Source organism: Trachinotus anak, unplaced genomic scaffold (assembly GCF_046630095.1).
Source record: "Trachinotus anak isolate AG129_WGS33_773 ecotype Australia unplaced genomic scaffold, CSIRO_AGI_Tana_v1 ptg000009l, whole genome shotgun sequence".
Lineage (NCBI taxonomy): Eukaryota > Metazoa > Chordata > Actinopteri > Carangiformes > Carangidae > Trachinotus > Trachinotus anak.
This window is the reverse complement of record NW_027273860.1, coordinates 20657411-20671321: the sequence shown is the minus strand read 5'-3', so window position 1 is coordinate 20671321 and position 13911 is coordinate 20657411. Positions and strand designations below refer to the sequence as shown.

The 13911-nt window shown below is 42.7% G+C and overlaps 1 protein-coding gene across 3 annotated transcripts in view; it reads right to left on the bottom strand.

The window, feature by feature from the left end:
- The window catches only part of adarb2 (adenosine deaminase RNA specific B2 (inactive)), a 192844-nt gene extending 181143 nt beyond the window's left edge, over nucleotides 1-11701 (bottom strand). For all 3 annotated transcript variants that reach the window (XM_071485715.1, XM_071485716.1, XM_071485717.1), the window contains exon 1: nucleotides 11578-11701. In XM_071485715.1, coding sequence (XP_071341816.1) covers nucleotides 11578-11680 — 103 coding nt within the window. In that variant the 5' untranslated portion in view covers nucleotides 11681-11701. The remainder of the gene's footprint in view (nucleotides 1-11577) is intronic.
- Between the last annotated feature and the right edge of the window lie 2210 nt (nucleotides 11702-13911).

Sequence of the window (13911 nt, the reverse complement as noted above, 5' to 3'; positions counted from 1 at the left end):
TGAAGTCTTCTTTGTCTGCCATCTTGGTGTAGGCCTCAGTTGCATCCGTCAGTTTGGAGAAACTCTCCTGGAACAGGTGCCAAGAAGATAATAGCACCTGCAGCCCAGAGAGGTCACCACGTTGACCTCTGGTGACTTCTCTATTGTTGTGTCTTTGTCTGACAGCACAGACTGTGTGTGTGTATGTGTGTATGCATCCTTTTCATGTGCACATATTTCTCTCCATGCTCGATTTCTCTTCCACACAAGTCTGCACACGTATGTGGGCGAGCATTTTTCTCCTTATCCGACTGATGGTCCATTCAAATTAAAATGAACCTTCATCACACGAATAGAAGGAGCGGAGAACAAAGCACGGACTGTCTGCAGTCAGCAGGAATAGCAGGAGGATTATCGCTGCTATCGTCAGGGCTATTATCATTAAACCCAGTTGCCACTTTCCTCCACTTCTGCAAACCATCGGGCCACAGTGAGTTTACCACAGCACAAGTTTGAATGCAGCTCAGAGTTGTGGTTTCAGTGGCAGAACCCTGCTGTGCTGTGAACGCTGCAACAGATGATTACTTTGATTTCAATGATTGTTTCTGGACATTTAGGAAATTATGTGTATTTTGGAAAGCACTAACCTTAATTTGAACTTAATGACATGTTTAACTCACAGACTGACATACAGTACCCGCTACACAGGAGTTGAAAAAACAAAACACTGTGTTTGGCCTCTTGTTAGAGGCTATTTCAGCATCATCATCATCTGCATTTTACAATTAATCTTACAATGTATTTAAACTCTTATGAAAACCTGTAGTTGGCTCTAGCATGAAGCTAGTTTCTCTTTCAAGCTTTCATGACACAAATGTATGTATTAACAGTCCAGTCAATAAAAGGATTTGAATTCGAAGGATTTAAATAAAAGGATTCATAATACTCATTGCACATATATAAATAAGTTTAGCTGCTAATCAAATACACAAAATAACTATTAGTATTTAACTAATTCATCATATAGTCAAAAAACCTCACTTTTTTTTTTTTTTTTACAATTTTTATTTATTGAACATTAAAGCACAGACAGACAGACAGACAGACACACACACACACACACAAATATTACAGCTGAATGATATGAAAATTCATATTATGATTATTTTGGCAGATATTACGCTATGAGTCAAGACTCAGTTGGAATGGTCATTTTTGCATTTAATTTAAAATTGATGATGATGATGATGATGTGATTTATGTTGGGGCTTGTGATTGCCATTCTGATAATATTTTGGATACTAATTTTGCATATATATATATATATATATATATATATACAGGAATGTTTATTTTTAGGTTTTCCAGTCCCTCAATTAACTTGATTACAGCCTTGACTAATCAAATATTCATTATATAATGGCAGAAAGAATCAAGTATGAAAAACACCTATTCTACACAAAACAACTATACGTGACAATATAAAACTATATGAACATAAAACGAATTCCATTAAAACAGACAGAAGGACATAATTATAAATGTGGTCTTAAGTGTCTACAATTATGGAAACCAATAACCAGCCATACTGGGTCATATTCCATAATTGTAAAAAGGAGCTGGGCAGGGTAAAAAAAAAAAAAATATTGATAAAAATCAAAAAAAAAAAAAGAAAAAAAAAAGGCTCTAATGGCCATTTGGACTTTTGCAGTCAATACACAACATGTTAGAGTTTTTGTTTGAGTATTTGCCTCACGTGACATCACATTTCCTACGATGATGATGATGATGATGCTCACAGCGCCTTGATTTATGCTGAAATCATATATTGCACAGCCCCAACACAAGATTCAAGATTTTGTGTTTTGAGCTTCTATCTGACTTGTTTAAATTTTCTGCAAAACTGAATCATGGGAAATCATGCTGCTCTGGCAACAAGCAGCTCCTGATGCCACTGTACAGGCAATAAGCAAGCAAACACATTTATTATTTATTCATATGGCATTTTTCACAGACACTAGTCACAAAGTGCTTCACAATTCAAAGAATAAACACCTGGATTATTCTGATACTGAAGAGACAGTCAGAATCTGATGATTCTGAGCCAAGATCGGAAAATATAAGGAGCACCCCAGACAGATGCCAGAGATCCTGACACTGGTTTGAGAAATGTGTGTATGATGTCTGTTTGTTTCCATTCGACTCCGAGGAGTTGTTGTGGCAAATTGCGCCAACTGGGTGACAGGTGAATGGAGGAGGGAGCGACAAATATGACTCCAGAAATACTGCTGTTTGTTTCTGTTCAGAGAGTATTATCTGTTTGCATTCACATTCATTTACACCCCCACTGGATGTATGACATTTGAAGTTGTTTGTGCTGTTGTGTTTTCTGTCATCATTCAGAGAAGTGGAAGAAAGATGTGAGCTGAAGTGAAGCAAAGCTGTTTGAGCAGCGGACGAGACCCCCGCTCTTCAGATGTACATGTGAATGAATGTATGAATGCTGCAATTGGGAAGTTGGGAACGATTGTATCTTATGGGGACTTGCACAATATACCTTGTCTCTAAATATGGACAGGGGGTTATATAGGTTCATCTGTGCCTGCATTTCAGGGACTCTTTCATCCCAGAGACATCCTCTCTCTTTGTCCTTTATGCAAGGCAACATTCATAGCCCCGGGTCCTACACACCCTTCACCCTTCACCGACAGCTCCCGCCCCAGAGCACCACTGCGGGATTGTCAGGGAGGTGGAGGGTAAGAGGAGGGGTGAGGGGAGGGGGCGGAGGGTTGTGGATGAAATTCTCCATCATGCCAAAACCCATCCAAGCGGACCCATGCCAAAGCACCATGTGTGTACAAACAATTCAACTGAATCCGACTCGATGTATACTCAGGCCTTATCTGGGCGAAGCCAAATACACTCTGAGCTATCAAAGGCAACGGATGAGTGATTGGAACTCTCAGTTTTTCTGCAAATGCAAACACATCTATTACGCTCCACCACTTCAAGCTGTACAAATCAAAATCAGCGTGGCAAAGAGGAAAAATAAACACCACACTGTGTGACTGTTAAAGAAACTTGGAAAACAGGACTTTGCATATCGCACGGATCGGCCCAGAGGTATATAAAACTTCAGCTCGGCCGTCGCCGGCCAACTCCACCGTGATACACAGAACATCAGGCAGAGTTAATGCAGGCAAAGATTTTTTCTAAATACCTTTTAAAGGATTTGCAAGATAAGCCTGTCGGTCTCTCCTAGAAGGAGCCCCCAAAGGATGCTAGAATCGATGGATGAGAGAGGATTTACTGTATGGCGAGGAGGGGGAAAAACTGTTATTTAATGCTCGCATGTGAACAGAATATTGAAGCAGGCGCGAAGCTCACATGTGTGCACTCGCCATTATCAATGCACTAATCTGCCATTAAGCAATTCCATCAGCCATATGCATCTAATGTGCACTGGATGAAACATGTATTTATTCCTATGAATCAACCTCTATCATAAATATTTACACACTGAGGAAGAAGTGAGAGATTGCGCTCCTCATACAGAGTGAGGTGAAAATATCACCGTGCCAGAGAACAACACGTACAGTCACTGAGCTCATCACACAGATCTCTTTATGGCACACTGATCATGGTTACCACTTATCATTTAATGCCTTAATCCTTTGTGGCTTATACAGAAGGAGGAGGCACGATTGACCGTTTGCTAAACCCCTCCTTGGCCAGTCAGAGGGACCATAAGCAGACACAGTCAGCCTGTCAAGCTTTGTGTTTTTAGGTGTACACCGAGCTGCAGTGATTATGGTGTCCACTTCAGTCTAAGTTGTGTGGAGCCTCATTGAGGTTAAGAGCAGTTTTGCTGCGCTGCATCTCCACGCGCCCGCTTGTTGAAATGAACTCATTCGGACGTTGTTAAAGTGTAGGATTGTCTCCAACCTCCAGAGAGGGCCCCCCAGGAGAGGCCCTCTTGTAAAACACTCCATCTTATTAATGGAAATAAATGCTGTTAGCGCCCATCCCTCCTCGTCGCTTGCAGCCCACCCCCAGCAATAAGAAGTGTCTATTCTTGGCTAAAGTCCCCTTCATTAACGTTATCTCAAAATAGGCACCCAGTCTGATGGCGAGAGAAGGGCTAGGTTAAGCTGCTTCATCCAATTTCATTATTCCATATGAGGCGGGGTATCACTGTTAACTTTGCTATGTCAGCACAGCTGACAGGGTAGTTGTGCTGTCATGTGGTGGAAGCATGACATCAGAGCAGAGGTTGAAGTCACTGAGCGTCAAGCGGTCTGCCAGCTGATCAGACGCTGTCTGAGCATTCATGTGTTTCTGATTTTTAATTTTCAAATGCACACATTTCACGGATGACTTGTTGTATTTTGGACTTTGTGAAACAGCAAAAAGCTTCTTTTTTTTTTTTTTCTTTTTGGTGCACAAATTCTAACACCTTCTTCTGCTATTTTCTGCATATGAAATATGTCCATTTTCACAGTAGCAGATACCATGCTGTGAATACGCACAAGTAAGCCAGGGGACAACAATAACATGTGTGCTGCTGAACTGAGAAACAGGAAGATAGAGAGAGAGAGAGAGAGAGACAGAGAGAGAGAGAGAGAAAATGAAACAGAAGACATGAAAGAGAGGAAGAACAAAGGGAGAGGGATCGAGAAAGTGTGAAACTGCCGACCATCAAATGATCTGGCCTCTCTCCAGGCATGATGACTCAGGGATGATGGCACAGTTAGAGCTAATTAGGATCATAAACTGGAGAAATGTTTTGCCACCATGATGTGTGGGGCAACTCCACGCTGTAGGACTTCACATTAGATCTGAGAGTTTGTCTTGATAGCATGCTAAAACAGCTAAGAAAAAAATATTACCAGCTATCTTCAATCAAAACCTACACTTAAAATTAATACAATTTTAAAGCACTGTTTTGAATTGACTTGATTCAATGCAATACATAGTTAAAGAGAGGATCAGAGCCTCTCTTCTGACTGGCTGACTGACCTGTTGTTACTAGAGAGAAGATGTAAAACTACACTGAGATGTTTTTTGGTTTTTAAAACCACAAATATATCTTCTGATGAAGATCAACACTTCAGATAAAACACTGGTGAAGTGTGAAATATGGGACCTTTAATGTACATTGCACAATACTAAGCATAAAAAAGAACATTTTATTTGAACTAAATTCTCAAGTTGGGAAAAAAGAAGAAACTAGTTGAAATTTTAATCTCTTTGATGCCCTAAACATTCAGCAATGTGAGAACAGATAATCACTCTTTGAATGAACAGACATGACCTGATGCTCTCTCTGCTGAGGCATCGTAAACACGGCTACAAATTACAGGGCCATGAGTAAAACAGAGTGTAAATACAGTAGAGACAACAAACTAAGTACAGAAATGTTCTTGTTGCTCCCCAAGCACGACTGTCGTGACATTCACTGAACTCCTGACACGTGTCACACACACTGTCAGAGCTGTGACTCAAACAGCTCTGAACGGACCACTCTACGACTCCACTTTGTTCCTGCAGTCCCACGCCAACTCAAAAATCTCTCTGACAGTCGATACGAGGCAGCTTCGCTCTCTTTATTCCGCTATGAACTCTCTCATGTTGTGTTGTCTAGTGGACTGCAGACGCACAAACACTGACAGGAAGCAATAATGCTGCTGACTTGCTGCGCTACATCTCTGTTTATGAGGACTGACAGCTCGCCGCGAACGGCAGCACTCCAGCACGTGCTGTACAGACACACACACACAAACACACACACACACACACACACACAGGGAAACCACACGCCCAGATGAATCTACACTAACACACTCACACATGCATGCCAACAAATGAACACACACAGGCATCATCTGATACACTCCAGAGCTGTGTTGCATACATTAGCGCTGTTAAACTGTATCAGTGTAGCAGTTCTCGAATGTCTCCCCTAAAGTAGTTATTGTTTTGAAAGCTGTTGTGGATGGACTGATGAAGCACAACACATGACTAACTCAATTAAACGTCTGTTTTTGTCGTCATGGCAACAAGCGCAACAAGTTATTTGTGATGTGAGTAATACCCTTATCTCTCCAACTGTGGGAGTCGTCAAACAACAGACTAATTAACTTAAGTGTCACCTTCTGATTTTTTTGAATCTGTACCTGTGCTTTTTATACTTGTGATTCATTATCTCCAGAACCGGAGCGAGGCGGCTCTCGGCAGCTCTCGGCAACTCGTCGGTGTGTTGTAGAGACATTTTGGCACACAATTTGTTTTCTGTGTCTGAACTTTAAGTACAATTTCTCACTGCAGAGCTCCAAAAAGCCAAGAGGGACTATCACAAGATAATTACTAATTATGCTAATGTGCTAAAGTTGTGCTATTCCTTTTCCTTGGTCATTTTATCAGCGGTCCTCAAGAGACCACAGTCAGTAGTAATAACCTTTTTCCCTCAGCTAAATGCTCAGTCAGTTAGAGGACGCCGTGTCCTAAACTGCCGGCTCCTCTGCCGCTACCCTTAATCAGGAAGTGCCTGTAAATTCACAGAGCCATGCATGTGCACAGGGAAGGAGCGCCGCGCCGTTTCCGTCGGCACTGACCTTCATTAACCTCATAAATGCCAGCGGTGTTCCTGTCGCAGCTCTTAATGCGGTTATCAGCACAAACACAAACAAATGTGACAGAAGTGTTTCAGGGCTGAAACTAGAGCATCTGGGAAATACATCTCTTCTTCTCTCCGCAGCACGAAGGCTGTGTGACATTGGGCTGTCCTGACGTGGAAACCAGCACCAGTGACTACTATGTTCCACTAACCTACCCCCCCCCCCAACCTACATTGGGAAATTTGTGGCATGGACATTCAGCAAGAACGAGCAAGATGTGTACTCATAAGTCCCCTGTCTGCTGGACTTTTAATTATGAATGATTCAGAATGTAAATGCAGTTCCACAGATTATACTGTACCATTACTTTCATACGGACACGTTTACAGACACAGTTTTTTTTTGCAATTCTGCTGTTGCTGAAAGAAATCTTGAAGCTGCTTGACTGGATGGATGAGAGACAGACAGGAAATGAGGGTTAGACATGCAGGGTCGCCTGTAGCTGCAGTTTTACTTAAACTGAAGTTTCAGTGGGTCGACATAAGATGTAAATGCTGCATGAAAAAGGGCTGAACCACCTTCATCACAAATACAAACCCAGCGACAAAGACGTATCTCATAAGGCTGAATATCACTTAGCACCATTTGTAAGATTCAAGGGCTTTTAAATCAACACAAGTCAACACAGAAAGCTGCAAAATACCGAATAACCGTTCAAAAACTATCCGGCCATCCTGCTTGTCTGATGGTGATGGATCATGTAACCACAATGTACCCAGTTCCATTACAGCAGGGAACCTTTGTCCCGTCATGTTCATACTACTACTGCTCTTACTTTTACTACTGTATTATAAATACAAAATGATTTTTAAAAAAAGCTGTTACGATTCAGTGTCAAATAGATGAAACTAACTAACAGAGATATGATAGTATTTGCGAGACAGAATATCAGTTCACAGATAAAATAAAACATTCTCTCATATCTGACGCTGTAGTAAAAAAATGTGCCATCATCTTAGTAGAACAGAGGTATTTTTAGTAGTTCCTGAATACAATACATTTTGAAGGTACATAATGTGTTGTCTTCATCCAAAAGACCTTTGCTGAGAATATGTATGAAGTCCTTAAAAATTATTGTATGCACAAACACACCTTCTGATAAAACCAATGCAGAATGAGGTTTGTTAAAAACAGTAAAATCCTAATGGAGGTTCTGTGTGTCTCTGCCTCCACGCTGCGCCCTGACCTCTGCCCTCACCTTCATACTTCCTTCATCGCTGTCAGCGGTGACACAAGGGAAGCGGACAACGCTGTAGAGTTTCCTCTCACTCTCTCCTCCTCTGTCAGACAGTCAGCGAAGCCCCCGGGGGACACCGGTGGGCCTGACGCCGATCAACGTGTCCGCCCCGCTAATGTCCCTGCTGATGCTCTCCTTGTCTCCCTAGATGGCCTTGAATTTGAGAGAGCGATGACCCTCGCCCTCCACCCTGCTCCCCCCAACCCTCGCCACCCTTCTGCCTCAACTTTCATCACCAACCCGGCAGCCCACACTCGACCCCTATGCCGCCACCTCGCTCAGAAGGAGAGCATAAACAGTAATTGCTACATAAATTATGTTACACTCTGTGTTTTTCACATTTCCCCCTCGGCGATCTTGATAATTTGCTGATATACTGTACTGTACACTGAGAGTACAGGGTGAGAAGGGCAGTTGTGAAAAAAATAATAAAATGTTGGTCTATAAATCTCTGCTGTGCTTGTTTTTGTTCATAAAAAAACCACATTGTGGATAAAATACAAGGAATATGTTGCACATATGCCACAGTTAAAGGCAGATGAGGGGAACCAATCTGGTGACTGACAGGTCTGATTGTACAGACAGAAGCCTTGTCAAAAACACACACAAGTTCCTGCGCATCACTGGACTGTCGCACACCTTCACAAGGATTTTATTTGTGTCGCCGACGTCCCCGTGGGGACATCACCGTAAATCACAAGGCTGTGATTAATTAAGAGACAGACACACAGCATGTCCATGAATCCTTCTGGGAGCGATGACACTGGTCAAACACTGTGCTTAAAGGAAGGGGGGGGGGACAAGTACAGAGCGAGGTGTACATTGGCACAGTGACAGGAGCATTGTAATCTGAACAATACGAGGAGGCAAACTGCGGCTGAACAGCAGCAGAGAAAGCTCAAAACACGGCTGATGGATTTGGTAAAGTGTGGGACTTCTAGGAAGTCTGTACAGAGACGGGGTCCCTAATCTCCTCTGTGTAATTATTTGTTTTGCCCGTTGAAAAAAAAAGAACAATTGCAAAGAAGAGTTTGTTGGGGGAAAAAATTAATAAAAGTTGCAGGGAGGAATCTGCTTACAACGCTTTGAATACACACATAGGTTTTAGTGAGTCCATCTACAAATAATCTGCAACCTTTTCTAGGGGATTAAGCCTAGCAATAATCCCTCTGTGACTTTCTGCCTTAGAGTCTATAAATATAATCGTGTGAAATCTCAAGATGATCACATTTAAGATGAAGGAATATAAAAGTTTGAAGTCGTAAAAAAAAAAAAAATCTTTCCATCATAAATTGCAATTTTATTTTGACAGCTTGAGAAACATTCAGAGAGAAAAACAATCAGACAGGAGGGGACAGAGCTGAGTGAATGTTTCAGCTGCTGGGGCATAGTGAGTCCACCTCCTGCAGCTTTGGAGGAGTCAGCGGCCATCAGCACTTCCCAAAGATACAGTTCATTTACAACCGGTCCCCTGAACTGGCCCCTAATGTCCCGTGTTATCAGAATGAATCAGCAGTGCTGATAAATTAGCCGTTTGGAGGCACGCTGCGAAGGCCTGTCAGCTAATGTGCACACGTTTGTGCGATACTCATATGCAATGCTTAATGTTGTGGAACCAATTCTGTCGTTTCCATTATGTAAATACATTTGCCTCAGCACTATATTTTATGTATTGTCTGCCTTGTCTCAATTACTTGGGCTATTAAAAATCAAGAGGTTATGGAAATGAGGTGCAGTTGTCTGTTTGCAGTTTGATGACAAGTGCAAAGTGTTTATGAAAGCTCGTTATGCATTCAATTGCAGTCGGATACGTCAACACGCTCCGAGCGTTCATCCATATTCCACAATGCAACGGGGTGGCACGTCAGTATCTTCAAGCATAAACAACACAAACAGTTGTGTTATCATCTGTTACACACATAAATAAATAAAAATAAATGTGTCTTTGCTATTTTATTTAGATCTATTCCCTCGTTTCCTTATACAGGTGCCAGAAAATGTGATAATGAAAAAAACCCCTATATATCTGGGAGTGTTTGTGGCTTTGCCAAAGCAAATAAGTGTTTGATGCTTCAGTTTGGGTAACTTACTGTTAATTAGCCAAAACACCTCAGGGGATAATCAAGAGAACTAAATCAGGGAGGATTTCTTCAGAGGCAGCTCAGCTCTTAAGTATCAAAGGTTTCACTGACATAACTAAATAACTTTGTTCTTAATCTTTTTAAAATGTCACTCCCACATTTTTCAGTGTGGAGTGAAAGACAAAATAACGTGGTGTAAAAATTACTCAGCAACTGCAGAAAAATTTAACAGTGAGCAAAAACTGTGTAGTGAATTGTGAGCATTTTTAAAATAGAGAAAACACAACATCTCAAAGTTAGAAGTGGTGAGATGTAAATCTGTTTCTTTGTTGTTGTTGTTGTTCTTTTTTTTTTTATTTTATTCCAGTGAATGCACAGTTAAAAATGGAAGAAATATGTGGATTTCATTGGCAGATACAGTGTAGTTACAGGGGGTTTGTTTAGAATGAACCCCGGTCAGCATCTGTTACAGTTCTGCTGCAGAGAGACGCTCAGTGTCAGGAAAAATGTCACAGCTCTGATGTTTCAGTCAGTGAAAATCAGCATGCTTTACCATTTTAATTACACATATAACTGAGTGTTTACAGTGTCTCACACTGTTCACACACTCACTTTACCCTCAGGTCTTCATTATAGAAACACTTCTTCTATTTGCAGCTGAGATTATAATAAAAAAACACAAATAAAAAAACCATAGCACTAAATATGCAATATTATCCTGAATTGTTCAGCAGCTAATGAACATTTAAATTCCTCTTTCTCTCCGTTTCAGGCCCAGAAGTGTCTCTCAAACTTGAGACATTTTAATGTTGAGCTGAGCTGAACAAAGAGCAGCGGAGCTCTGCAGCTCAAGCCTCTAATGAGGAGAAAATGGACCAATATGAGAAAACAGGAGAAGAGAGAAACTCCGAGAAATGATTGGAAACTATTGCCTTTCTGGAGATTGATGAGGTCTCCGCGATATATCAGTTCATGTGGGAGTCCTTTCTTTCTAAATGTTTATGACAGTGAATGCTAGACTTGTCTTACACGTTGAGCTAAAGTTTAATTCTTTTAAGTCGTTCCGCAAAATCGCGTTTAGAAATTACGGAGGAAAACTGCTTCTTTTTAACGAGGAACTCAAACGGTGCCACGTTGCGTCCTTTTCCCTTCGCATCAAAAACCAGGTGTTATATAGTAAAAAAAAGAAAAAAGAAAAAAGAGCTGCTTTTTAATCGAACTCGCGTTTATTTAAAACGAAATTAAAACGAAATGATACTTTCATTTCCTCACTATGCTGGATGTCGGAGACAGTCCAGGTTTTTAAGGACAACAAACGCAGCGGCAACTTCGGCTTCAGACAATGCGTCATTCAAAGCCGCTGGTTTTTTACAGTTTCTCCGGAGCAGGGGACATTTCTTCTTCTTCTTCTCCTCCTCCTCCTCCTCCTCCTCCTTCTTCTTCTTCTTCTTCTTCTTCTTCTTCCTCCAGGGTGTCATATCTGCGGGTCTGAAGCCGCGCGGGGATGCCGCGCGCTCCGACGCCCCGCCGGGGAGCGCACGAGCTGTGCTCGCGCTGGGGGGACACAGACACAAAGCGGGAAACAAGTGGTGTGAAGTTGTACCTTTTCTCTTGGAGCGCCTCCTCCTCCTCTTCTTCAGCTTGCACCGGACCTGGCCGCTCTGAGCCCCGGACGCGCGGCTGCTGTTCCCCAGCACGGACGCCATCAGCGCAGCCTCTGGAGCGGAGCGCAGCGGCAACTTGGACGCGGCGGCTCGACTCTCCTCTGGACTTGTCTGGCTTCAGCCTCCGCTGCTCTCTGGTAACGCAGCGTCCTCGGGTTTGACGTAGAGTCGGACCGTATTCTCGGCTCTCCCTCCTTTTTTATCCCTCCGATCCAGGGGGGGAGCGCGTCTTGCTGTTCGTGTATCACCTCTGAAACTCCAGCTTGCCTCCAGCTCACGGAGAGGCTGTTCGCGGCGCAGCGTGGCCGCTCTCCGCTGCACTGGCACCGGCGCCCTGTCTGCTCCGCTCTTCTCCGACTGTTTTTTCCGCGCCTCTGCAGAAATTTTGGCATCAGCCACTTTGGATTCAATCATGCGGGACTCCTATCTATTTGCTGCCGAGCTTTCTAATTAGGGTCCAATCCTGGCTGTCTGGGAGGTGTGACATCACCAGCGACACCCACCAGCCCACACCCCTTGTTCACCCGCTGCTTTTTTAAAATGTTTTACATTTCGACTCTCTTTTCCTCCACTTTTATTCACACTGCAGGGGAAGTCTGTTCTCTTCCGCTCTCCACTGGGCGGGTCAGAGGGCACCCTGGTAGGGATACTTGCTCAAGGGCACTTAAACACATCGGCTGTTTACCAGCATGGGGGTTTGAATATGGGTTTCTCCTGCTGGCAGGCTGCTTCCATGCTCCTGCTGTAAACTCACACCAACTTCAGGCTCTGAGAACAGAATGATGCGATATTTTAGACACTGAGGAGGAAAAACTGCCAAAAAACAAAACTCTGTGTTATGAAGCCTCCTCCTTCCTCTCCTTGTGTGCTACTTTTTGTCAACTGAGATTTGGGATTTATAATTTTCTTGCAGGATTATGTATCTGAAGTAAATTCTCTCTCATTCTCACTCTCTGTTCTAAAGTCACTTACAAGCCCACAAAGGAAGATTACTGTGCTAAGATGCTATTCAATTAACTGGCTTTCCACACATTGAATAACAACGCAGTTACATCAAACACATCTTTGATATTCTGTCTATGACATATTCTGTTTAATTCTCCAGCTTTATAATTACATCAGCCTAATTTTCCTAATTACTAAATATATGATTAAATATGCCTTCTTTTATTTTGAAAGTACTGCTTGGAGGTTTCAGGCGACCTTCAGCACAGGAGGCAAAAAAACAACAACAAAAAAAAAACTCTACTGACAGTGTGTTGCAGCCACAAAGTTTGAAGATTGTGACATTTTGGCATTTTTGTGTGAAAGCGCAGTGTCGAGGCTTTCACAAAGCATTTGTGGTTTTCCTAGCTGCAGGTTATGTGTTATTCCCCTGGCCTCTGCAGCGGAAGGTCAGGTGTGTGTTGGGGGGAGGCGCTATGGTACTGCTGCACACCGCTTGTACACACATAATGTAAAAAAATGCAGATTTGTTAAGGTCCCAAAAAGCTTACTGTGTATCCACTGGCTCCTCGGCTGTTTTATTGTGTTAGTTTGTGTTTCTGCATGTGCAGAGAATGATTTCTAAAAATTTACAAAAATCAGTCTTGCATTCGCTGTAAGAGCTTTCCCCTCACCAGCTCCCACCCATTTTAGTTTAAAAAAAAAAAACACAAAGCATTTGCTGAAAAACCACCGAGACACGTTTGCTGATGTCAGATTGAAAAGTCACTTTGAGGCTCTGTTGTTGGGTGGAAACATTTCCTTCCGGCCTGAGGGGCAGAGAGAGAGAGTGGAGAGCAAGGAGAGAGAGGAGGCCGGGGCCGTCTGCCAGGCTGCAGCCTGCCCTCAGGACGCCCACAAATATCCATGTAAATTGCAGTTTAAGAGAAATCAATACAAGTGACAAGTTGCCAATGCCACTATCTGGGGCAGTAATGAAGGTGTGCTGGTTGGGGGGGCTGGAGTGTACATAGATAACAGCAAACAGGCTGGGTGGGGCGGAGGTACAGGTTAAAGGAACGTGTATGTGCACAGACAGGCAGACACACACACACACACACACACACACACACACACACACACACACACACACACAGCAAGGTCAGTAGTTGTAGGATGCATGCAAAGTGCCACTAAAGGTTCAAGATGACGTGGATTATCTCTCATGTATCTCTGTTCAGACACAACAGAATCTGGTTAACACACAAAAGCTCCATGTTTGAACATTTCTGAAAAGTCTGCTGCAAGTAAAAGCATAGAAGCATAGCAAACTGTTTTGTATATGTTGA